Genomic DNA, 25964 nt, shown 5'->3' with positions numbered 1-25964 from the left:
TGCCGCTCAAAGGCCAGGTTACTTGGCAGTCTTGTGTTGCTGGACCAACCCCCGAGTGCATAGGAGCACCAACGCGGCTTTGTTGAGCCGGCATCTGCTTCAGAGGGCGTGAGGCGGGACTGCGAGGACCAGCAGGCAGCGCGGCGCTGATCGGCCGCAGCTGGTCCTCTTCCCGCCCCTTCACCTGGCCCTCCCATATATTTTGCCGCAGCAACGCGCACGCGGGACGCGCGCGGGGCGACTACCGGGGCGAAGACCGGGCAAAGAGCGGGCCGTTTAAGGCCGTTCAAGGACGGCAGAGGACGGCCCTGGCCCAGAACTCTTGTGTCTTCGCCCTTGAAAACCATAACGTCCAAGATGTCGACCATACGCAACAGAACCCGAAGTTGCGCGAAAAAAGCTACGGCGGTAGCTCAGGTGACTGGACCTATTAATCTTTTTATTTCACGCGTACATGAGACTATTGACCAAAGTATTGTTTTATTGGAAAAAAGAGTCTCTATGGACCTTGCAAACGCTAGGCGCTCATCCTTGGGCCCTTTGGCAAAGGTTAAATCTCCAGCTTTACAGACTTTGAATAATTGCTCCTTACCCATAACCATGCCTACTAACAGTGTTCCGACTGTACCGAATACTGTTGATTTATCGGTTGCCCCATCAGACTCGGATCCGTCTTTTGAAGACCTGGAGGTTACACCAGATCTAGAAACCTGTCAGTCACCTGACAAAGCGGAGCCGAGTCTGAGTGGGTCTAACGATGCGGAAACAGCTCCTGTACCCACTGTTCCCCGGGGAAGGGCTCCTAACCTCCCCAAGGTTACATCGAAGGGCAAAAGCAAAGTAAAAGCACCAGCTAGGAATCACAATTTGATTTCCCCCACTCCACAAATGACATCAGGTATTCCGTGCTGGGTGCAAAATATGGTAATAGATTTAAAACTAGACCTTGAAGCCACTTTAGCAGCACAAATCAAGCCTTTAATTTCTAAAGTGGATAGGCTTACTTCTTTAATACACTCCAAATGGCCACAAAAAAAGCAGGGACAAGGGCCTGTACAGCCACAAGGGACCACAGAATCAGCCCCTGAATGTTTATCGAGCATCCAGCCCCCTAAAGATGTATCACATAAGGCTCAAGGTATTGCAGCCCCTGGGAACCCAGTTATATCCCTAGCGTCGCAAACAGGGAACAATTCCGTTCAACCAATAACTGTACTGATTTCAAAGGAGAATGCTCCTGTTCAGGCGAATCAACACCCTGTTGTTGCTAATATTGCCACCTCCACTATTCAAGCCAAAGAAATAGCAGGGAAACCCAATCCAACCTCTGCACCCCTTCCTATAAACAAACCAGAAGGGCCTAAGCCAAAGCAGGCACGTTTCAGGTCCATTAATTTACCACCAGAGGTTTCCCCTTTCGTTGTTGTGTTGACAGCTGTTCCCCCATTGAAGGAGGGAGTAAAAGAATCGTTTACCGAGCTCAGAAATAAATGTGCTCAGTGGCTCCATCTACATAAACCCCTACCTAACAACATGAACGGTGAAATTCTTACCGTGCGTAGAGGGGACTGGGTGGGCAGAAGTAAGAAAACAATAGTAGGGGACGTAATAACTGTTAATTTTAGGGATGTAGGGGCAGCAAGCTATGTATGTAATGCACCCAATAGTGGTCCTGCGACCCAAATTAACCCACTTCCTTTGTCTTATTTTCTATCAAAGCCCGCACGACCTAACCCTCCCTGTTCCACTTTTCAAAGTAACAGTGGATTGGGTTATTTTCCACAGCAAGCCGCCAAACCTTGGCTGCAACCACCTTATCCGCCCCCTTTTTTTCCACATTATGTTAATTTACAGCAGCAGCTATCAAATGCCCCACCTTTTCCTATGCATCAAGTTAAAGCCCACTGGCAACACCCTTTTCATTTCCCGCCACCTTTATCTCAGTCTGCTTACCAATGGCAGCAATCTTTTCAGCCACCACAATTAGACAAACCTCTGTGGCAACAAACGTGGCAGGACCCGCCCCACTCCCAAGACCCCATGTCCTCACAATTCGCCCACCCAAATAGATATGCCGTGCTAGATGAGGTAGACTGACTCAGCCCTCCAGAAGCACTGGATCCAAACAATCCTAAGCACTTTCTTGATTTGGTGTGTTCTTCTTCCTCTGTCACGCCCCTAGCCGTACCTCACGAATCTACTATATTGTCACCACTAATACCTCCCCAGTACATAGGAAATCGGGGTAGCTCTGATATATGTATAACTACTGCCAGCCCCAGCCTAAGTCCAGTTACCATCTTTCGGGAAGAGGGTCCTGCCTTATTACCACCAGCAAATCATTCGGAGTTATCTGTTGTTGGTAATCTTGGTAAACCAGCAGGAATTTCTCTTATTTCCTGGAACATCGCTGGTCTTACCAGCAAATTAGGTACACCCTTTTGGACCAGCTTTTTGGGTGAGGGATTTGATCTAATTCTATTACAGGAAACCTGGTGTCCAGACCCTATTAATATCGAAGGGTATGCATCTTTCTGTCTTAGAGCAACTAAATCCAGCTCGGGTAGGGCTAAGGGGGGCCTTTTATTGCTAGTGTCAACCAAGCTGTGGGACTGTACGGTCAAATATAGTACGACCGTGGGGACACACAGCCAAGTTGTAAGGGTGGAGTGTAGGAAGAATATTGATTTAGTCATTGTTAATTTCTATAACAATATTTTTGATGCCACCAGGGGGGATATTTTACTGCCTCTAGAAAGGGAAATCATTAAGGCCCTTGATATCTCGAAAAGAAAGGCTGAGGTGGTTTGGGCTGGTGACTTTAACTTGCAGCCCTGCCATCTGTCTAATGGGAACATCTGTGGCTTCGACGCAGCATTAAATAGCCATTGGGGAGACCAGGGGGGGAGGGAGGATTCTCCCCACTTCCAACACTGCAGTTATGGCTCCACTTTAAATAATATGCTAGTCACGCTAGACATGACCCTGTTAAACTGCAATGTTAACAATCGGGCAATAATATGCCCTACATTTACAGGCAGAGATGCAGGTTCATTTATAGATCATATTTTGCTGTCTAGCAGTGGAGACTATACTGATTTGTATGTGAATGAAGAAAGTCTCAGTGACCATAATAGCTTACGTGTTACTCTCTTGGGGCATGGTACCTCATTAGTTCCAGGTGGTAAATGTACAACCGACATAGTGCCTACTAGACCAAAGGGCCTAAGGGTCAAATGGACTGGTTTAAATTCTAAAGCCAAGCAGAAGGAGGTCGTTACTCAATGCAAGAATCAAATTAGTTATTGTTTGGATGATGACAGTGATTCTGGCTGCTTAATAGATTATTTTGTATCTATGAATAGTATTATAGATGGTATTTTTACTAAGACCCCGTCAGCCAATAGTGGTCCAAAGCAGGGGTGGTTCGATAAGACATGCATAGTCGCCCTCCGCGACCTAAAGAATGCGTTAGGCACTAAACCACGTGTTAAGACGGATATACAATACCTCAGGGCCAGTTATAAAACAGCTATTAATAAAAGGAAAAGGGTATTACAGTCTGAGGCGTGGGATAAGCTGAGGGAGGCTGCTGAGACCAAAAATAGTAAACTTTATTGGGAAACAATTAATAGCCCGTTTCTCAATAAAGAAAATGTTCCAGAACTGACCTCACATGTGGCATGTAGCGACTGGGTTAATCATTTTTCCAAAATATTTAATCCTGAAGGGTCAACCTCTGAGTCATCACCACCAGATATAAACCCATGGTTGCCCCTTTCGATGGCCAAAACACTAGAAGAATGCCAGGAAGCAATTTCATTAAGTAAAGGAGGCAAGGCCCCTGGCCCCGATGGGGTCCCGCTGGATTTATACAAAGATGAAACAGCATTATGGGCTCCCATTTTGACGAGGATTTTTAATTGTGCGGCAGAAAGCGAATTTCCTTCTACTTGGGGTCAATCGATCATCATTCCTTTACATAAGAAAGGTAACAAGTCAGAGGCCTCTAATTATCGTCCAATTTCACTACTGGACGCCTCTGTAAAGGTGATGAGTAGGATTTTGCTGAGGAGGCTAGAAGACTGGGCAAATGATTTTAACATCTTAACTAGAGTCCAATATGGCTTTCGCAAAGGCCTGGGCACACTGGACCAATGCGTAAATCTGGACCTTTTAATCAGTAAATATACTGTGGCTAAAAGTGGCAACCTCTTTTTATGTTTTGCTGATCTGAGCAGCGCTTTCGATTTGGTTAACCATAACATTCTTTGGGAGGTTCTGCTTGATGCAGGGGCACCAAGGGAAATAGTGTTTTTTTTAGCTAGACTGTACGAAAAACTTTCATGTAAAGTCCGCTATGGCACCCTTGGTGAATGTACCCCGTTCTTTAGAGTGTCTCGGGGCATACGTCAGGGTTGTGTTTTAGCCCCGCTTTTATTTTCCCTTTTTATTAATGGTGTTGACCGATCCCTGACCGACATCCCAGCAGATGCCCCCCTGATTGGTGGTAAACCTGTTCCGCTGTTACTTTATGCGGATGATGCGGTTCTTTTATCTCAAACACAGTTGGGCCTACAGCGCCTAATTGATAATTTCATGCAGTTCATTCAAGCTAGGCGGCTTCGTGTGAATAAAACTAAGACATATGTAATGTCATGTGGTCAGGCAGCCAAGCAGGTAAAGCATACTTTTTTCTTAGACAAGGAAAAGTTGACCTCTGTTAAGTCCTTTTGTTATCTGGGAATAACATATAATAATAGTGGGTCCTGGAACGCGGAATTTGATGCCGTAAAAATAAAAATGCTACGGTCCACTAGTAGCATATTTCGTTTTGCCTCTAAACTTGGCTCACGAAGTATCTTAGATATGATGAACATATACAATGTCTGTTGTGTCTCCTCTGCTCTGTATGGGGCAGGGGTGTGGGGTCACTGTGAGGGTATTTCCCTGCAGAAGGAGGAAAACAAGTTCTTAAGGAGGTTGTTATGTGTTCCCCCTTCTGCCTCCATCCAGTTGATCCATGAAGAAGTTGGGATCGAGTACATTTCTGACTTAGCAGCAGTTCGGCCACTCTTACTGTGGCGTTCTATTTGGGCTAAGCCAGAGACTCGATTCACTCAGGATATTATCCTTGATTGTATAGGTTTGGATCACTCCTCACGTGTATTATGGCTAAGATACATTCATCGCTGGTATCTACTTCTTTTTAACATTAATGTGTTCCGTGAGCCTGAAAAGGTTGTCTCCATTTCAAAAAAAGAAATTAAGATAACGTTCCTTAATTTTCGTAAGGCTGAGCGAGACAAAGCCGTTGGCAATCTTGTTACTATGAAATTTTATAAAGATTTAAATCTAGCTCCTGGACTACAATCCTATCTTGTATTTGTGACTCGCCCTTCTCACCAGTATGTTTTAACACGGGTCAGATTGGGCATTGTACACCACTTGGTTGCTTTTCCAAACACAAAAACTAGTTCAAACATACCCTGTCCGTGTGATAGCACCTCCCGGCAGAGTAGTTGCCATTTCTTACTTTTTTGTAAATTTTATCAGTTTTTCAGGTTAAAATACCTCAAACCAATTTTTATCAAATATAACATTTGTACCACACAAACAGCATTGATATTTTTATCTTCATTAGAGAACGAGGAGATTTGTTTCTTCTTGGCTACTTTTATTTTAAAATGTACAGCTGCCAGGAAAAGTATTGTATTATAATGTTGTTTACTTACCTGTCTGTACTTATGCTATACAGCTGCCAGGATCTGTTTATGATAATATTACTGTTAACACTCCTGTCTGTATATATATGCTCTTATTATTTTTTTAAATTTTATATCAATTTCTGTAATTAAGATATTTATGTAGAGGTCCACAGTATTGAATGATTACTTAACAATTTTAATGTACAGTTCCCAGGAAAAGGCCTAGTGAGTAACTCCTACTGATCCCCAGCTAGTCTATGTAAGAATGTTTCGTATTTTGACCTATAGAGGCATGATCACTTTCCACTTGCTGCACTTTAGCCTTTTGTCTTTTTAGGAAAGATTATATGGTGATTTTAATATTTCAATTATGTATTTCTGCTTGTATGATTTGTATGTACAAATCGAATAAAAGCTTTTGAACTGAACTGATAACTGGATTGCTTCTGGACTGAACCATCTACTTAAAATAAGTCAAGCTATCGAAAGGGAGACTAAACCGCCTTATAACCTACTGTCTGACAGTGAAGCTCATGACTGCCATGGAAACAAAAGGCTCCAGGTTCAGGATGATAAAGACAGCATCCTCTGCATCCATGCCTTTTAATATATGTATTGCTGGCATGCACCTATTATTTGGGGCCTTAATAAGCCATTATCTGCTACTCAGTCCAGCATTACGTTGAATTGCCTTTTACAACTGTTGGAATGCAGTGCAATCTCTACGAGCGCACAAACTAACCTAAAGCTAATAAGTTAGTAGTTGAGATCTCCCAAGTTCCTTTTTATAATTCTTTTGAGATGCTCCTCAATCTGGGTATGAAAAAGCGTGTTTAGTTTTTTTTAAAAGACACCTTACCCACCAGCCTGGTTGGTGGCTTGCTGCAAACAAGGATACCTAGCGCATCAAGAGTGTGCCTTTGTCGCCTAGTTACAGTGGAGCGGGTTTTTTCGGGGGGGAGTGGGGTTGATTATCTCAAATGAGAAAAAGAGGTGAATTCAAATTTTCTTTTGAATTACCCAACAGTATGCTGTACTTTAATAATGGCAACCATAGACAAGGATTAAAAGCAGTGGTGGATGCGTTGTGAGAAACCAACGGACTCTCTCATTCTTGGTATGGGTCGACATGTTTTTTTTTGCTCCAAGATGGGCAACTGGTAGGGAGCTCCGTCTGGAGGCTCCCAAGGCTTGTGCTAAATAAATATTACCCTTTCATAATTTTTATACTTAAAGGAAAGTTAATGTATTAAATGAGAGGCAGAGTCCGTGGTGTCCGATTCAAAGGGGCTTTATTTCAATAACCCGGGTTAGCGGAGAATCTGTTCCATCACCACTAAGGTTCAGGAAGGGTCTTCTGAACTTTATTCACAGAGTACAATATTTATACATTGAATCTCGTACATAGAGAAGGAGGAGCGCTCCAGGCAGAGCAAGCGAAAGAGAGAGATAAGAAACATGTGGGCGTACATGTGGGTGTTCACTTGAGGAGTCATAGGTGGGTGGATACATGGAGGGGGTCTGCATGGCCAGCTGGAACTTTACCCTACTTGTGTGCGCACTTGGTCATGACGTGTGATTGACGTGTAACTGGGGGGGACTGGGGGAAGCTAACTTTCGTGCTAGAAGGGAAGTCTTCGGTGTCAGGACGACCTGTACATCTAGTAATATCTGATATCTTAAGTCCGGGGATGTTTTATCTGAAGTAAAAGGTCACTCAAGCAAAGGTTGCTCATCTGCAAGAGTCAGTGTGGGCATACATTTCTTGGTTCATTACATGGGGGCTATGGGCTTTCTATGGATGCGAGCTGTGCAAATCACTAAACGGAGACAGGAAGACTGGGCTCTATCTCTGCAAACGGGCTCTGTTTACCTTTCTTCACTAAGCAGGAATGTGATTCTGTAGGGCAGGCAGATAACTGTGTGCAAAATACTGTCTTGGCACCCTCGTGCGGGGCCTCCTTGGCTGGCTGAAAGTATGCGAGAGGCCAGGGATGCGGAGCTGCAGCCCTCAGAGTGTCTGGAAGCATGAAAAACCTTAATTCGGATCCGGGCTCGAGCTGAGCCACAGAATGGGTTCATCTTGACTTTAAAAACGTGCACAATGCAATTACATTGGCAACATAGGCCTCATATCAGAATTATCGTTTCTTTCATGGAGGGCCTGGTAACTGACATGTTAACGTTGGACGCAAATGCATAGGCGTCATCATTTCGGCCATAGAGGGAAAATGCATGGATGTCATGCACATACACTAAATGTTGGGGTAGCGCAGGGGGCATATACTGGCCATATAAAATTTCATTTTCCTCAGGCTAGGGATAGCCATTGGCGCAAATCCTGTCGAAAGCCCAGCCATCGCCCCCCCCCCCCACTCGTGAGAACGGGGGATAAACATAGGGGCCAACACAATTGGAACTAGTGCCCCCAGCAGGATCGAGGACAGAAAAAGAAGCTGCAAAGCCTACCAGGACATGCAACCCACTCCACCAGCTCAGCCTACCTCACGAGCAACCCCTGCCTCGCACTGGGTAGCACCTAGGTGGTTCAGTGGGGTCATCGGCGCCACATCTTGTGCTGCATTGCGCACCTCAGCGCGGTCTGCTTCTGGGTATGCCGACGGGGAGTCCCAGGGTGTGGGGCTCAGGGGGAGAGTGCGTCTCTCGGCCCTCTAGACGCTGCTGCACCGTGTGCTGCTGGGCTGGGTCAGGCGAACATGTGCCCTCGCTTCGACTGCAGCAATCTTGTGCGGGCCACCTCCTGAGTGATCGTGCCTCGACTGCGGTGATCCTGTGAAGCCATCTGATGGGTGGCCTTCCGCCACCACTGCATCGTAAAGGTTCTGCTGAGTGGGCTGCTTCTCTCCGCACTTTACTGCAGCCCGGGAGCCCATGGTGGATATCTGATCAAAGTGAGCATGAAGGGTATGGAAAGCCTGGCGGTAGGAGGGTGTTATTCCAGGCCCTCCCAACTCTAGTGTGGAAGGGTGAGCGTAATTGGCCTGCCACTACAGTGACCCACCTCTTAGCTTTTTATTTCCTCGGAGGCAAGTCACCTGGAAAACATGGCTGCTAACACAGCTGGCCCCTCAAGCCTTTAATACCTGCCTCACCCTAAGGATTGCAGCTCCAGAAGCTCCAGGAGCTGCTGGAGCTGCCCTTCTCCCCCTGCACTGCGGCCCTTAGAAAAAATGTTATGTCAGATTTCTCCCTTTTGTTTTTGAGCTTCTTCATAGTAGGAAGGCTTGGGCTACCTCACAACAGGCTTCTAGCTAAGGCTACTTCATCAGTGTGTTTTCCACCAATCTCCAGCCTCGGCCTACTCTTTGCGTTACCTCTTCAATTGAAATGCTCTTTTGCTCCTTCGGTTGGATCTCCACCAAATACCAGGCTCTGTTTTCTGTTTGGGCTCCCAATGCAGCTGAATGACGTTGGGCAGCGCTCTCAAGAGGTTTTCTACCAATCACCAGCTCCTGTTTATGGCTAATCTTCAGCTGAAAGCACCTATGACAAAAGTGTAGATTTTGATGCCGGAACCCAGCTAGGTCAAAACTTGGTACTGTGGACCTACACTGCTACCGGGCACGCTTACTATACTTTCATGCATATACTGTCACTCACAATGTCAAGATATTCTGTTTACCATATGCCAATACTGGCCTGATGTTTAATCATACTTCCATCTAATCCTGGTTTTGTCTACCTTACAACATTATTGGTTCGGTGCTTGAACCTGTCCACATCTACTGATTGTATTGTGCGACTGTATCATTATCCTATGTGTTTCACAGTGTTTCTGGACATATAATGTTTCTTAGGCATACAGGCTTTACTATACAACCAATATTGTCTTGTGTGCATACACTGTGATTTCACGTTGATGTTGTCTTTTGTCCACGTTGTGATCTTTCCCTACTATACCTCGAATCAGCAGTAGTGTCCCTGCCTGTCCAATGTATGCTGTACAGGTTTACCCTGACGTCGTACCCATGTTATTGATTTATTCAGTATATCCATGCCATAGAACTGCTTAGGCCTCCCCGGCAAACTGGCCTACAAACAAACAAGTGCAGACAGCATCGCCCCCATCAAACCACCCAACACCAAGAGGTCCAACAAACACGCCATCTGAGAATGCAAATCAATAGAGCGACGCGGGCACTCCAGCAGAGACCACACACACCACACCGCACTAAAGTTCACCCTCAGAAGACTTCACCGCTCCATCAAAGAAGCCAAAAAAGATACCCTGGCCACTTGCATCGAAACCAGCAGCAGCCACTCAAAGGAACTATTCAACATCATTAGAGAGCTCTCTGCCCCAGCAGCCGTCAAAAACACAATCCCCACACAGGAGCTCTGCGACCCCCTGTTGAACCACTTCCAAAACTAGATAGCAGACATCTACAGCAATTTCGACGCTCAATCAATGGAGATCATTCCACACGACTCCTGCTGACACCCCGCACAACCACCTCACCGACTGGACCCCCCCTCAACACTGAGACCACCGCGACCATCATGACTTCCTTACACTCGGGCACTCCGATAGACCCCTGCCCACACCACACCTTCAACCTAGGATGGAAGGACATCTGCCCTCCGCTCACTTACATCCTCAAAGCGGCCATCAACACCGCCACCTTCTCAAATACATAGAAACTCACAGAAGTGAGACCCCTCCTAAAGAAACCCACCGCAGACCCCAACGACCTCAAGATTTACCCCCCTCATCTCACTCCTCCCATTCCATGTGAAGGTCCTTGAAAAAGCTATTAACCACTAGCTCACAGACAACCTGGAGAGAAACAACCTACTAGACACCTCCCAATCCAGCTTCTTAACCACCCACAGCACAGAAATGGCTTCATAGCCTCAACAGACGACATCAAAACCTTTTTCGACTGGAGAATCCGCTGCCCTTATCCTCCTCGACCTCTCTGTGGCCTCTGACACCGTGTCCCATCACATCCCAATCAACAAACTTCACCACATCAGCATCAGTGGCAACATACTCAAGCTAATCACCTCATTTTTTCACAGGACGCTCACAAATAATTTGTCTACCATCCTACACCTCCAAAGCCAAGGACGCCATCTGCGGCGTCCCCCAGGACTCCTCACCCAGCCCCACCTTCTTCAACATCTACATGACTCCGCCAGCCAACATCGTCCGCAGCCACAGATTCAAAGTCATCTCATACACAGACGACCCCCAACTCATCCTATATGCCACTGAAGACACCTGTGCCACCAGAGCCAACTTCTGGAACGCTATGACCAACATCGCTGCCTGGATGAAAAATAACTGCCTAAAATTGAACAAAGACAAGATGGAAGTGCTCATCCTTGGAAGAAGTCCTCCCCTGTGATACGACTTATGGTGGGCCCCGCTCTCGGACCTGTACAAACCCCCTCCCCCCACCACCCACACCAGGAATCTGGGATTCATCATAGACAACGGGTTCTCCATGATGCGCCGGGTCAGCACAGTAACCTCCACAAACCTCCACTTCCTCTGAATGCTCTGGAAGATCTTCAGGTGGACCCCGCCCAGCACCAGGAGAACAGCAGCACAGGTCCTCATCACCAGCCGTCTGGACTACGGAAATTAATTCTACATCGGAATTACCACCCGGCTCCTGAAACGACTCCAGACAATCCAAAACGCACGGGCAAACTCATCCTTTATCCTTTATCTCCCAAGACGATCAAGCATCACGGCCCCCCCCCCCCCCTCAGAAACCATCACTGGCTCCCAATCAAGAAGAGATGCCACTTCAAACTACTAACTCACGCTTACAAGGCCCTCCACAACCCATGACCGGCCTACATCATCCACTGCATGACTTTTCACCAGCCAACCAGCCCACCAGCCACCTCAGCTCAGGCCACCTTGTCCTCGCACATGTCCCACACATCCATCGGATACATGGAGGAGGTCGATCCTTTTCCTACCGCGCTGCTAGTCCTGAAACGACCTGCCCCTCCACCTCTGGACCTCCACCACCTGTGCCGACTTAAGGAGAGCACTCAAGACCTGGCTGTTTGATTAAAGAGCTCATACTTAGCGCCTGGATACTGCCCGGATGATAAGCCATGCTCCTGTTGATATGATATGATATGATATGATAGGATATGATATGATACAAACCCTACCTCAGCCACTAGCCATTGACACCTCGACCATTATTGAACACGAGAAACTGAGCACACAGGTGCTACTGGGCAAACTAGGCACCAGTTACTGCACAGGTAACCCCCCAACAAATCCTGAACACTTCCCCACTCCACGCGTCTCTGACCCTGCCCCCCCTTCCCCAGTAAAGACAACAGGCAGGCCACCTAATCCATGGAACGACCCTCTGCTGCAACAGGCAATCATTTTGGCAGATCCCCTCCCCCGAGAAGGGCCCTAAATAGCTGTATGTGCAATAGGACTGTACACCAATGTTACACCGCAACTCCACCATGAAAGGTATGGCCCCAACTCATACCGTATTAGGTTCTCATGAAACCTCTGCAAAACTGCTGCGAAAAATGTCAAGCACAAATTAATTAAATAGACACTAATAACTGACATCTTCTACAGTCCTGCACACGGAGGCCTTAAAACTGACTTCATCTTCTCTTCTATGAAACCCGCTAAATGGAGAGAGATGTCCAACAGCACCTTGCATAATTGGCACTACCAATGTCCCTTACGGAACTAAGCTCGCTGCATCCCCTTCCCAGAGTGTCAACGGAGAATTGTCTATGACCATCTACAAAAACTGGAACATCCTAGTCCATGCCTTTAAACAAAACCTAACCCTCTTTGATCCCCACTTCCCTTAGCTCTGTGCCGCCATGCCATCTGGTTCCACCTCCACCCCCCACATTGGAGAGCCAAGTCCCCTCACCCTCTACTGGAGAACTGATCCATGCACCCTCACCTCCACCCAAGAACCAGTCTACTCTAAATCCTGCTTGCACTAACTCCACCCCCGTCAGCCCCCTCTATTGCCAGACAACAGAACAATACAGTTTGATTATCAGAATCATTCTTCCCCTACACATCCCACGTCCTGGACTCCTCCCAATCCGGCATCTGAAGCAACCACAGCATGGAGACCGCACTCCTCGCTGCCGCCAATGACATCCGCACCCTCCTCGACCGAGACGAGAGCGCAGCTCTCATCTTACTGGACCTCTTGGCCGCTTACAACACAGTCTCCCACTGCACCATAATCATGAGACTCCAAAACACCAGCATACGCGATAAGACACTGGACTGGATCCTCTCCTTCCTCACCGGCCGGACACAGCGAGTCAGACTACCCCGATTCCTTTCAGAACCTACAGAGATCAGCTGCAGAGTGCCGCAGGGTTTCTCCGTGAGCCCCACCCTCTTCAACGTCTACATGGTCCTCCTCACAGACATCATCTGAAGCCACAGACTCAACATTGTCATTTCATTTCATTTCAAAGTGCTTTATTTCGAGTATTACTCATAAAAGCAAACAAACATACATATAATAAAAACAATTGAATTTGCAGCGTCATATTAGACTTTAGCACACAATTAATAAAAAACACAGTACATAGGAAAGAGAATTATCAAAAGCAGGATTAGTATGAAAAAGTGCCAAAATAGTGATCATAGATAAACAATTTTTTAAAAAAGAAGATATATCATAAAATTTCTAGCCGATGATACATTAAAATTAGATATGTTATAAAAGATAAAAGATAGATACAAGTCTAGCAGTCTCTGACCAAATAATCATTTTTCCCAGAGAATAGACTATGGCCTAGCAGTCTCTGGATATATCATAAATTATTACAGAGAATAGACGTGTACTAGCAATTCCTGTAAACAACAGAATGGGTTATCGCCCTCTAATCGCTCTCTGTCTTATAACCCAAGCCCACCCCAGGTACTTTGCAACGGCAATAATAATCCAGTTAGCAGAAGTAGTTCTTAAAATCCGCAATGCTACCATGCTATTTTTTGTACCTAGGTTCCTACACATTGGAGCCAACCAAACTCTCCTAGGAATAGAGTACCTTGAACAAGAGAACAGAAAGTGACCAAGAGTCTCATTACCTACCCCACATGCAGGACATGTTGACTCGCCCCCTGCTTTCCATTTAGATGTTAAGTTGGATAAAGGCAAAGAACCAACCCTCAGTTGGAAAAACAGTTTCCTGTCCATGGGCTTTAATATGTAATCCCAGTACATTTCATAAATTGGGTACAACTTGGTCTCTAAGTAGCTGGTGGTCATAGACCCACTATTTAAACTAAGCATACTTTTATTAACAACATGTTCCCAGTAGATACTTTTTATAGTGGATTTGGAAGGGAATAGGGCCCCAGCTGGGTCAACCCAAAGAGTGTTAAGTCCTATATCGAACAAGGCGGTCTTCAATGATTTAAACCATTTAATTTTATTGTAGCAGTCAGTTTTGACAACGTCTTTAAACCCATTTACATAGTGAGAGAGCTCTGGCGTGGTCCAAAGCCTACGCCAATATAAAATCGGACGTAGTTTAGCCTTATCAGAAATTGCTCTCCTACCTAATTCATATCTTAGAGGCAATTGCGGGCTGCTCTGAGGGACGCCTATCAAATTCCTATAAAATTTATTTTCTGAGGTTTGGAGCTCCTGAAGGTTTTCATACCCCCATAGTTCCGCACCATACAGGGCAGACCCTATTGCTTTTGCCTCATGGATTATCAGAGGTGGTTTGATGGGCTTAGTGAACGATTTCCTTTGCTCTTTAATGATTGTGCCGGCTATTTGCTTGTACCTTAATGTGGCGATATTAAGGTGAGACCGCCACCTGTTATCGTTTGAAATATGTATCCCTAGGTAGGTGAAGGATTTAACGACCTCCAGGGTACGACCACTCAACGAGATATTAGATTTAAAATTTCTGTGGGGATTGAAGGCCATGAGTTTTGTCTTGGACCCATTTACCTCCAGTCCGTGGGCTACACAGAAATCATCAAATATAAACATTGTCTCCTACTCGGATGACACTCAGCTGATCCTCACCAACGAACCCACAACCGCCAGAACAAACTTCCAGAGCAGAACGAAGAGTATTGCCACCTGGATGAAAGACAGCTGCCTCAGGCTCAACTCGGACAAGACTGAAGTGCTCAACCTGGGTCCCACCACTACAGACTGGGATGACTCCTGGTGGCCAGCTGATCTAGGACCTCCACCCACCCCTACGGACCACGCACTCAACCTTGGCATCATACTGAGCTCATTGCTCTCAATGAACCGCCAAATCGACTCAGTTTCCTCACCCTGCTTCTATACACTCTGGCTGCTTTGAAGGACATTCAGTTGGATCCCCATAGTTTCCAGTAAGACCGTCACCCACGCACTCATCACCAGCAGATTTGACTACGGAAACACACTTTACGCCAGCATCCCCCAGAAACAATTCAAGAAACTACACAATGTTCATATCGCAGCCGCCAGACTGGTTCTTGATATCTCCTGCTGCAGCCTCATCACATAACACCTCCGACAACTCCGCTGGCTCCCAGTCAACAAGAGAATCACCTTCAAGCTCCTCACACATGCCTACAAAGCTCTCCACAACATAGGACTAGCATACCTGGACCACCGCCTAGCATTCCTCATTCCCGCCAGACATCTCCCATCTGCCTATTGCTCCCTAGCCTCCGTTCCCAGGATCGACAAGACCAGAACTGGAGGAAGTTCCTTCTTCTTCCTTGCTGCCAAGACCTGGCTCTTTCAATGATCCTCCACACCCAGGAGGACCAGCCCCCCCACATCCCCCACCAGTGCATTGAGGCCCTCACGGGTGAGTAGTCATGCTTTAAAAACCCCTGATTGGATTAATTGATTGACACATGGCACTCCTCCTCTGCCCAGCTAGAGCTACCTATTGAACCAACAACCTCACAGTCCATCAACCTCAGCATGAAGCCGACATCACACATCTCTGACCCCACCCCTGCGGCACTTGCAAACAATCTCAGCCGCATCATCTCTCCTGTATGGACCAAAATCATGAACTCCTCCCTATTGTGCGGATCCATGCCGGCCGCCCTCAAACTCTGCCAAGTCACCCCCTTCTCAAAAAGCCGGATGCCGACCTGAATAATAGCAGACCTATCACTAACCTCACGCTCCTCACCAAAATGATTCAAAAATATGTGCTTGCACAGCTCAACAAAAAAAACGTCCAGTATAAAATAAATAATTGTTGGGGTGGAAGATCAACATTTCCCGTTATTGGATCTTCCAACACTGATTATTATTCCTTGTTAATAATTATGTTTAACAACTTGAAGAACAAAGAACCTGTTTCTCCCAACCATTCATTTGTGCTGTACTTCCTTTTTTATTGCTGGGTTTGCAGATATTGCATCAATTGGTTCACCGAAAATTAAAACGGAGGATGACTCGTACTCTATCCATCACCTAGACTCCGAGAGACGAGAGCGCATACCCAGGGGTGCAGGTGAGTGAACTCGTCTGCATGGATGCTCCAAGTCAAACAGTATCAGAAGGCAATAAAAAGAGATTCAATCTATCCATTCATATTGGTAATAGGGCAAGATTAGTATGCCCTGGAGTGTGTCCCATTCATAAACTTCGAAAGGAAACTGTCCCTCCACCTGTTACAGCGCTGAAGGCCATCACCAGGGACTCAGTACATAATACCAGATGTCTACAAAACGTCCTAGGTCAAGCAATAGTGGGGAGAGATATGAGAAACATTAGCAATGAGGCTAACCCATGAAATAGATAAAATGTGGATATTGTATCAACAAATTGAACGTAACACATGGAACAACTTCAGCTTCGATACAGATTCTCATTTCTATTTCTGTCAATTGCACTAAAAGACTAAAGTAGAGACTTTATGTAGGAAACCCCAATTTGTATTTGTCCTGGTACGAGTCACTTAATTTTCTTGTCATTGGCAAAAATTAAATCAAGGGTAAGTGGCAGTTTTATAGATGCCATTTAGGTTCTGCTGTACTGGATCAAGAACATTTTGTCTTTTATCCATCTCATGTTTTGTCATAGTCTGACCGGAATTACTCTGCCTTTGAAACAGATTGCTTACACATGAATTTGGCGTGTATTGAAAGAAGACCTCTTATTATGGACTCTGAGTCATTTAAGTTCTGAATTGATCACTGACATTTTTCGATGTTTAAGAACTCTTTTATGTAAGAATAGCCTTCAGGCTACAAGGCCATTTTTCTGTGCGCAGTTTGAGTTACACTCAGTTGTATTCCTGGTTGGCGAATATTATATTTCGTCTTCGTCCTTACAATCAACTTACTCCTGCGTTGCTGGAATAGTTCAGTCTTTCTTAGACAAAGTCAAGAAGGCTTAAGTATAGATGGACGCAGAGGAACTAGAGGATCTTCATTGAAAGACCTTTTTAATTTGACAACATTGATTGAATTTCACCCAACAAGTTATTTTTGTTCTAGCGAAGGAATTATAGATGAATGTTATCAAAATGTGTCCTGGCTCAACCATTTCTGGAGGAAGCGTGGGTCGGGTACAGAAACAAGGTTTTCCCGGTTGGAATATTTACCTTCCGACTTAATCTCTGAACTGGAAGTCAAAAATGCTCAGTGGGACAAGACTGCAGGCTGTACCTACAGAGAGCTTCACGGCAATAAATAGCTGCTGGACAAGGTTCTGGTGAAGCCGTTGCCTTTTGGCAGTAAATCTGAGACCTAGAGAAATTTGAATTCTGCACCCAGTGAAGCTCCCTTGCCTGCCGGATACTTTTGGCGCCTTCGCCCTGGGAAGATTTCTACATTCTGACTCAGTCACTTTTTTGGAGCTTGGATTCTTCCAGCGAGACGAGGCTGCAGGCTCTAGCCGAAAAGTGTTCCACAAGGCCAGATACCATCCCGAACAGACTCTACTGAACTGGATTTGCTGCTGCAGAGGTTTTCCAAGTGGGAACAACCTGCATCCTAAGGCCAGCTGGAATGCACTTTCGTCGGAGCAGCTTGACAGGTTGGTCCCAGCACCGCAGATGTCTTTAGATCCAAAAGGTTTCTGGGTTCAAGTTTTCAGGATATGTTAGGTACACTTTAATAAAACCAAGGGTCCCAGGACAGACCTTGGGGTTCAAGACTCACTTCAGCAGAATCATCTAACCGCACGGACCAGGGCAGGTCCAGTTGGAACTGGTCAGCTGGGCAATTGCAGTAAAGGCCTCTTGTAGCTTTTCATGTCCCTGTAGCTTGAACAGGAGGTTGTCTTTGTCCTGGGTTCAAGAGGGACAGCAGGTTCAGTCTTCTAGGCTCTCCTCAGGTCCCAGACTGCAAGTTCAGTCCTCTTCAGGTTCTGATCTTCCATATGTCCAATAGTGTTCTAAAAATAGGCATTTATACCCGGCACCAACCTGTTGGTGGGGGTGGGATTGCTACTCCCCAGCAAGCAATCCCACAGTGCCTCTCTCTGCCTAAATGCAAGGGGACAAAGCCTTTCTTCCCCTATGCAGAGGCTGTGTGCCCTCCCCAGAGGTGTGGGCAAGAAAATGAACAATCCTTTCTCTGTGGTCCCTCTAACCTAGGTCTGGGGGTAGCTCTTATCCCTTTGGAATTGGAGGCTGCCTGACTAAGGGAACACAGAAGTAAGTATGGGCGAGATTTGCGAATTCCCGTTCCGTGAATTCGTGCAAAATCAAATTCGCAATCCGCAAAATACGCGAATTCGTGCAAATTTGCGGATTTTTGTTTTTTTGCATGTTCGCGTGGTTTTTTGCGTGTTCTCAGGGTTTTTTGCGTGTTCGCGGGGCTTTTTGCGTGTTCGCGGGCCGCTTGCATGGCGAAGTTATCCATGCGGTCGTGTATGGGCACAGCACCCTCTGGTTCACCACTGCCACTCTCTGGTTCATCACTGCCACCCTCTAGTTCACCACTGCCACCCTCTGGTTTACCCCTGCCACCCTCTGGTTCACCCCTGCCACCCTCTGGTTCACCATTGCCACCCTCTGGTTCAGCACTGCCACTCTCTGGTTCACCCCTGCCACCCTCTTGTTCAGCACTGTCACCCTCTGGTTCACCACTGCCACCCTCTGGTTCACGACTGCCACCCTCTGGTTCATCACAGCACCTCTGGTTCACCACTGCCACCCTCTGGTTAACCACTGTCACCCTCTGGTTCAGCACTGCCACCCTCTGGTTCACCACTGCTACCCTCTGGTTCACCCCTGCCACCCTCTGGTTCACCACTGCCACCCTCTGGTTCATCACAGCACCTTCTGGTTCACCCCTGCCACCCTCTGGTTCAGCACTATCACCCTCTGGTTCACCACTGCCGCCCTCTGGTTCACGACTGCCACCCTCTGGTTCATCACAGCACCTCTGTTTCACCACTGCCAACCTCTGGTTAACCACTGTCACCCTCTGGTTCAGCACTGCCACCCTCTTGTTCACCACTGCCACTCTCTGGTTCACCACTGCCACCCTCTGGTTCACCCATGCCACCCTCTGGTTCACCACTGCCACCCTCTGGTTCACCCCTGCCACCATCTGGTTCATCACTGCCACCCTCTGGTTCACCCCTGCCACCCTCTGGTTCACCCCTGCCACCCTCTGGTTCAGCACTGCCACCCTCTGGTTCAGCACTGTCACCCTCTGGTTCACCCCTGCCACCCTCTGGTTCATCACTGTCACCCTCTGGTTCATCACTGTCACCCTCTGGTTCATCACTGTCACCCTCTGGTTCATCACTGCCACCTTCTGGGTCACCACTGCCACCCTCTGGTTCACCACTGCCACCCTCTGGTTCACCACTGCCACCCTCTACCGAGACCTTTTGTGACCCAGCGGCAGCACAAAAGATGCGCCATGGTGCTGGGTATTAACAATGTGACGATTCTGAGAGATGCGTCACGTTGTAAAGCCCTGAGCCATTGGGAGGCGTTCTGGCGCAAGGGAGGGCATTCCTGCGCAGGAACGCCTCCTAAAAGTGGCTGAGTGAAATCTACACTACACTCAGTCACTTTAAGGCCAATGCTGTGTCAAAACCCTGCGCCTGCTTGAAGCAGGCGCAAGGCTTGTTGCAGCATTGGGGAGATAGGGCCCCCCAGAGCATTGCTGGAGCTCCCGCAATGTGCTGCTTTTACGGTACAGATACGTGACGCATCTGTGCTGTTTTTGCCACATGGTGCGCCGCATTGTAAATGCGGCGCACCATGGGTGGCGGAGCTGCGGTGCACAATAACTGGCGCATTCCTGTGGATGCATCAGTTATTGTAAATCTGCCCCTATACATTTAGCCAACGAGGGAGCACTTACTGATTAGACAGTAGAAAGTACTCCAGTTGAGTAGAGGTATTGCACAAAAAGGTGGCATCTTCGTGGAAAAACACGCAGGGCAGGATTCATTCTGCCCCCTATTAGACTCATTTTTTGTGCCCTTCTGCCCTCTATTAGACTCGTTTTTCCCTTGTTTTTCTGCCCTTCTCCCCTCTGTTAGACTCGATTTTTTCCCTTTTTTTTCTGCCCTTCTGCCCCCTGTTAGACTCGTTTTTTGTGCCCTTATGCCCTCGGTTAGACTCGTTTTTGTGCCTTTCTGCCCCGTTAGACTCGTTTTTGTGCCCTTCTGCCCGCTGTTAGACTCGTTTTTCCCTTGTTTTTGTGCCCTTCTGTCCTCTGTTAGACTGCTTGTTGTGCCTTTCTGCCCTCTGCATCACCACATCATCACTCAGCGCTACCCCAGCATCACTCAGCACCACCACATTATCACTCAGCACTACCACATTATCACTCAGCACCACCACAGCACCACTCAGCACCGCCACAGCATCACTCAGCACCACCACAGCATCACTCAGCACCGCCACAGCACCACTCAGCACCACCACAGCACCACTCAGCGCCACCACAGCATCACTCAGCACCACCACAGCATCACTCAGCACCACCACAGCACCAATCAGCACCACCACAGCATCACCACAGCACCACTCAGCACCACCACAGCACCACCACAGCGCCACCCCAGCATCAATCTGCACAACCATTCAACAACTGGTTCAAATATGTTCTCTCAATGTTCCAAACTTTATTAGAAATGTCACAAAAAGATGTTAATATTTCACTTCTGCTCTTGTATTTTCGTCACAATAAAATACACTGAACATAATCTTCACAAAAGTTATTTACAAAAGTTTAAGCTATTGCCATTATAAATTAAAATCACTTTTATTTAAGTATTAATTATTTTAAAAAATTAAAAGCGGGGGGGCGTGGCCATGATGGCGTCGGAGTAGGACGCTTCTCCGAGCCTCTCCGGCGCCGATCCAACGTAGCTTCTAATAGCAAGGTCCTGGGCGAGCGGACTGGCTCCAAAAGTGCGGCGGAGGTCACCGGTTCATAGCGGAGTGGTCCGGTACCGTCGGTGGAGCAGAGCGGCACTTGCAGCGGCCGCAGGCGCAGCCTCGTTTTGAGGCCTAGAAGCCCCGGCCTCGCGTGGTTCAGAGGCCGGCTCAGAAGACCGCGGCGCCCGCTGTTGAGGAGGAGGGGCCCGCCTACGATCTCCCCTGCGCTGGACGAGGGAGGAGGAGCGCGCCTTACCGGTGAAGAGGCAGATCTGGGCACGGGTGTACTCCGGGGGAGGTCGGTGGTACTGGCCTAAGGCGTGGAGAGGGACCCAGAGGCGACGGAGCAGAGAAACACCGCGGCGACCACCCGAGGGGGCAGCCGGAGGCGCCTGGGTGTTCGCGGAGGCTGCGCAAGCCGAGGACCGCTGGGGTGAGTCGGGCCGGCTGGTGGGGGCCCCGCACTGGACACAGGAGGAGACGTAAGGAGCCGGTGCCGGCGGAGAGGGCCCGGCGGGTGGACTGGGCTGAGCGCTGATTTGCCTGCATCGTGGACACAGCCTGAGTGATAGCTGCGGTAACTTTGACCGCCCGGCCTAAGCCTGCAGATCAACGTGGTGCTAATTGCGCCGGCCATTGGGAAGCATAGAGCCACGAGGAGGCTGGACGCCTGCACTACCATGTGGGCCGCGTGAGCGGGCCGGAAACGCCTCGGAGTGCAGATTGCGGCCTGGAGGGTGCGGCGAAGGGACATTGAGAACGCGGATCCCGACTTTGGGTCGGAGGTGGAGTAAGCTACCGTCGCTGGACCCTTGCATTGACTGCTCTATGAACGCACCCCGGCAGGGAACGTCGCGGGCCATTTTGTCTGGTCTCCCCTGGTGTGACTGGTTGGCTATCGCCTGCGCCTGGGTTGGAGGAGGCTGCATTGTCTCTCCACGCTCTACCTTCCTGGGCGCGGATATCGGGGGCTGGGCGCTCCTTGACTTTTTGGTACGGAATACTCGCTAAAGAACTGCCACCTGGGGATCCGGCGAGCGGGGAAGCTTTGAGGGTTTCCTGGATAGAGAGGAGGAGATCGTTTGGACTGATCAGTGGGGGACGTTGCCCCATCTGCGGACCCGGTGATCCCACAGCATCCTACCCTTGAGAGTTTGGGGAGTGAAGTTCGCCCGGGCTGAGTGCTTCCCACCACGATGTCTAATACGCTACGCAAGGGGCGTCCAGGGAAGGATGGAGCATCTAAGTCCTCACAGCAACCAGCATCCCCAGGGGCCAGTGGCTCATCGAAACAGTCGGACGATGAGGCACCTGTAACCAAAGCTTTTATGTCTGAGCTTTTTGCCTCCATCAAGGAAGATATTTCTGAGCTCCGCGCACAATTGGCATCGGACCTCCGGGAAGTACGGAGAGATGTGGATGGACTTGGCGAGAGGGTGGCGACCCTAGAGGACCATGATTTGAGTGTGGCTAATGATGTACATCTGCTGCAGCAAGATATCATCCGTCTCAAAGAACAGAACTTGGATTTGCAGACACACGCGGAGAACTTGGAAAACCGGTCCCGAAGGAACAACATCCGCATCCGAGCAGTGCCCTGGGATGGTGAATCGGGCGACCTGCGTGGCTACGTTCAGGAGTTGTTTTTGCAGATTTTGGACGAGGAGGATGTGCGGGAAATTAAGATGGACAGAGTACATAGAGTGGGGTTGCCCAGGCGAGGAGGGGGGCCCCCTCCTGACATCCTCGTCTGTGTACATGATTTCCAAGTGAAAGAACGCATCCTTCGTAAAGCCAGGGCCATCACATCACTGCAATTCAGGGACCACCGTCCTCAGCTTTACCAGGACTTAGCAGCCTCTACACTACAGAAGAGAAGGGAATTCCGTCCTGTGACTTCCTTCCTGCGGGAGCGCAACATCGCCTACTCCTGGGGTCACCCCTTCCGGATCATTTTCCGATGGCAGAATCGGCTGGCACAGATTCGCTCTCTCCAAGTGGCGAAAGACCTCTTGGGCCTGAACGACGTCACGCCCTCTCAGGGAGCGAGCACATCACCATCTCGGAGGCGCCATCGCTCTTCCTCCTGGCACACAGTTGGCGCATCTCCGGAATGGTGGCGGCCGGATCGCAATACTAGTTTGCAGGAAAGGGGTAATGCGGTGGCTTCGGTGGCCTCGGCAACTTTGGCAGATTCCCAACAAAGCTCCGGAGCAGCATGACACCTGACCTAAGGCGGATCGGCGCTGGAGGGGCGACGACCCTTCGGTCTGGGGGTATGGATGTACTTTTGGAGGACACACCCCGGACCGTGGCCGTGGGGGTCACCAAGTTGATCCCCCTACCCCGCCTCCAGTTTGGAGGGTCCTTCACGAACTTTGGACTACTGGAACTGATGAGTATTGTCTTCAACTTTAGTGTTTTGAGTTTCTTCTTCCTGTTGTTTCTTCCTTTACAGGGCGGGTCGGGAGTTGGGGGGTTTGGGGTGAAGGGTGTGGGGGGCTCCGTGGTGGTGACGAGGGGGGTCTGTTGAATGGATGGATGATGTTGTGTGCGAATGCTCTGGGTGGATGGGGTCTGGGAGGAGTTGTTGTCAAGACTGTTGCGGGCTGGTGGAGGGCTGGGGGATACATAGGGAGAGACATGGTTGGCCCACTGACATTACCTCCGACTGGAGGGCTCCCGAGTGCAGGGGAGGGGACTCATGAGATGGCTGCTGAGAGTACTGGGGTTCTATTGTATTATGCCGGTTAGCATAGGGACTTGGAATGTCAAGGGTATGAACTCACCGCAAAAGAGGCAGAAGGTATGGAAGTATGTGGTTGACCACCAGCTGGACATTGTGGGGTTACAGGAAACTCATTTGGCACGGAAGGATGAATTGCGCCTGCGGCATAGGGCATATCCCATTATATATAGATCCTCTGCTGCCACGAAACATAGAGGGGTGGCCCTCATTTTCCGCGCTGCAATCCATTTCCAACCTGTAGAGGTGCACAATGATAAGGATGGCCGATGGTTGATGGTAAAAGGGCTTGTTCAGGGGCGGCTGTGCACCTTTGTGGTAGTATATCTCCCCAACTCTGGTCAAAATAAATATTTACAAAGCTTGTTGCAAAAAATTGGGGATTTTGCGGAGGGGAACCTGTTTTTATTGGGGGATTTTAATTTGGTGTGGGATAAGGAGATGGACAGCTCGGGGGGTCACAGGGCAGGCACGGGAGTGTTCTCTACTTCATCGCAGCAGGTGGTGGGGGAGCTGGGGCTGATTGATGGGTGGCGATTTTTTCATCCTACCTCAAAGGACTATACATTTTTCTCCCATGTACACCATTCCTACTCCCGTTTAGATCACATTTTTCTCGGCCAAGCACTGCCCGGGGATGTCGTGGATGCCACCATCCTTCCAATATCTGTTTCGGATCACAGCTTGCTGGTGCTTAGCCTCCGTTGGTCGCCGTCCGGTGCAGGACAGCGGAAGTGGTACTTCCCGGCATCGGTGATCAGGGACGATACCTCCAATAAAGCGTTGCGGCTTGCCATTAAGGAATTCTTTGAGCTTAATCCCCCGGCGGATACCTCGTTCTCGAACATGTGGGACGCCTTTAAGGCCTCAATCAGGGGCACGTGTCTAGGTCTCAATGCGCAACTCAACAGACTGCGACGGAAGGACCGCGAGGCCCTAGAGGCTGAGGTGGTTGACCTCGAGCGGGCCCACAAGCTCAACCCCTCGAGAGTGACCCTCCGCCCATTGACAGCGGTGAGGGGGAAGTTGAGGGCTCACTACAACAACAGGGCCGAACTCACGCTCTCAAGACTGGGGCGACAATCCTATTCCTGTGGGAACAAGGTGGGCAGACATCTGGCGCGTCAACTACGCGATAGGAGGGAACGAGAATATATAGGAGGCATTAGAGATCAGCGGGTGTACTGCAGCATCGGGATGAAACGAAGGCGGACATTTTTGGCCGCTCCTATGCTGACCTTTACACGGGGGATAGTCTTGGAGCAGACGCCCAAAAGGAGTATTTGCGACGCCTGCCCCTACCCCAGATATCTAAAGAGTGGAATGAGTTTCTAGAGGCGCCAATCTCTAGGGAGGAGGTCCTTGAAGCCATTAAAAACTTGAAGTTAGGGGCGTGGCCAAGATGGCGTTGGAGTAGGACGCTTCTCAGAGCCTCTCCGACGCCGAATTGAAACAGCATCGAATAGCGGGGTCCCGGGAGTGCTGCCCAGCGCCATTTGGACGGCGGAGACTGGCGGAGTGGTCCGGTGGCGCCAGCGGGGCGAATTGGAGCCTGCGGCGCCCTCCAGAGCGGAGCCGAGTTGCAGCCTGTAAAGCAGCGGCCTCGCGTACTCAGGGGGCCGGCCTCGGGCTGAGCGGCGCCTGGCCTTTCAAGGGTCCGACCAGTGCTGGTGTTCCCGGCCCGACCCTGACGGGAGCAGAGGACGAACCCTACCTGCGGAGACGCCATGCACAGGTGCAGACCGGCGAACGGAATCGGCGACACCGGCAGTGAGAGGCTGTGGACCAGCGGGCCGAGTCCCGGCGGAAGCAGACCGGCTGGGAGCGAGATTGGTTGCTTCCGCAACCGAGGCGCGAAAGGGTGAGCCGGAACGACTGTGGGGAGAGCGGCGCCTGTGGAGGGAGTACGGCGGGACGCTGCATCTGCAGGGCTGGCCTGGAGGTGGATCAGGAGCGGCACCTTGGCCTGAATAGACGGCGGCCTATCCGGCGGCGCCAGGGGTGCTCTCTCGGCCTGCCTGCATCTCTGGAGCCGAGTATTGGTTCACCTTAAGTGACGCTGGGATTTGACCGGGGGAGCCCGGAGAACAGTCCGGGCGAGCCGGACGCTTTGCCGCCTGACCATGAGGTGAGCAGACTTAGCGGGCACGCCAGCGGCGCCATTTTGAAGA

The 25964-nt window shown here is 49.2% G+C and overlaps 1 protein-coding gene across 1 annotated transcript in view; it reads left to right on the top strand.

Annotated features, from left to right (window-relative positions):
- Positions 1–25964, top strand: part of LOC147737550 (uncharacterized) — a 173145-nt gene that overhangs the window by 80410 nt on the left and 66771 nt on the right. The window contains exon 6 of the mRNA XM_086924455.1: positions 16101–16202. Within this exon, the coding sequence (XP_086780581.1) occupies positions 16101–16202 (102 nt within the window). The remainder of the gene's footprint in view (positions 1–16100; positions 16203–25964) is intronic.

This window comes from Lissotriton vulgaris, chromosome 1_1 (assembly GCF_964263255.1).
Source record: "Lissotriton vulgaris chromosome 1_1, aLisVul1.2, whole genome shotgun sequence".
Classification (NCBI taxonomy): domain Eukaryota; kingdom Metazoa; phylum Chordata; class Amphibia; order Caudata; family Salamandridae; genus Lissotriton; species Lissotriton vulgaris.
This window is presented reverse-complemented; position numbering and strand designations above follow the sequence as displayed.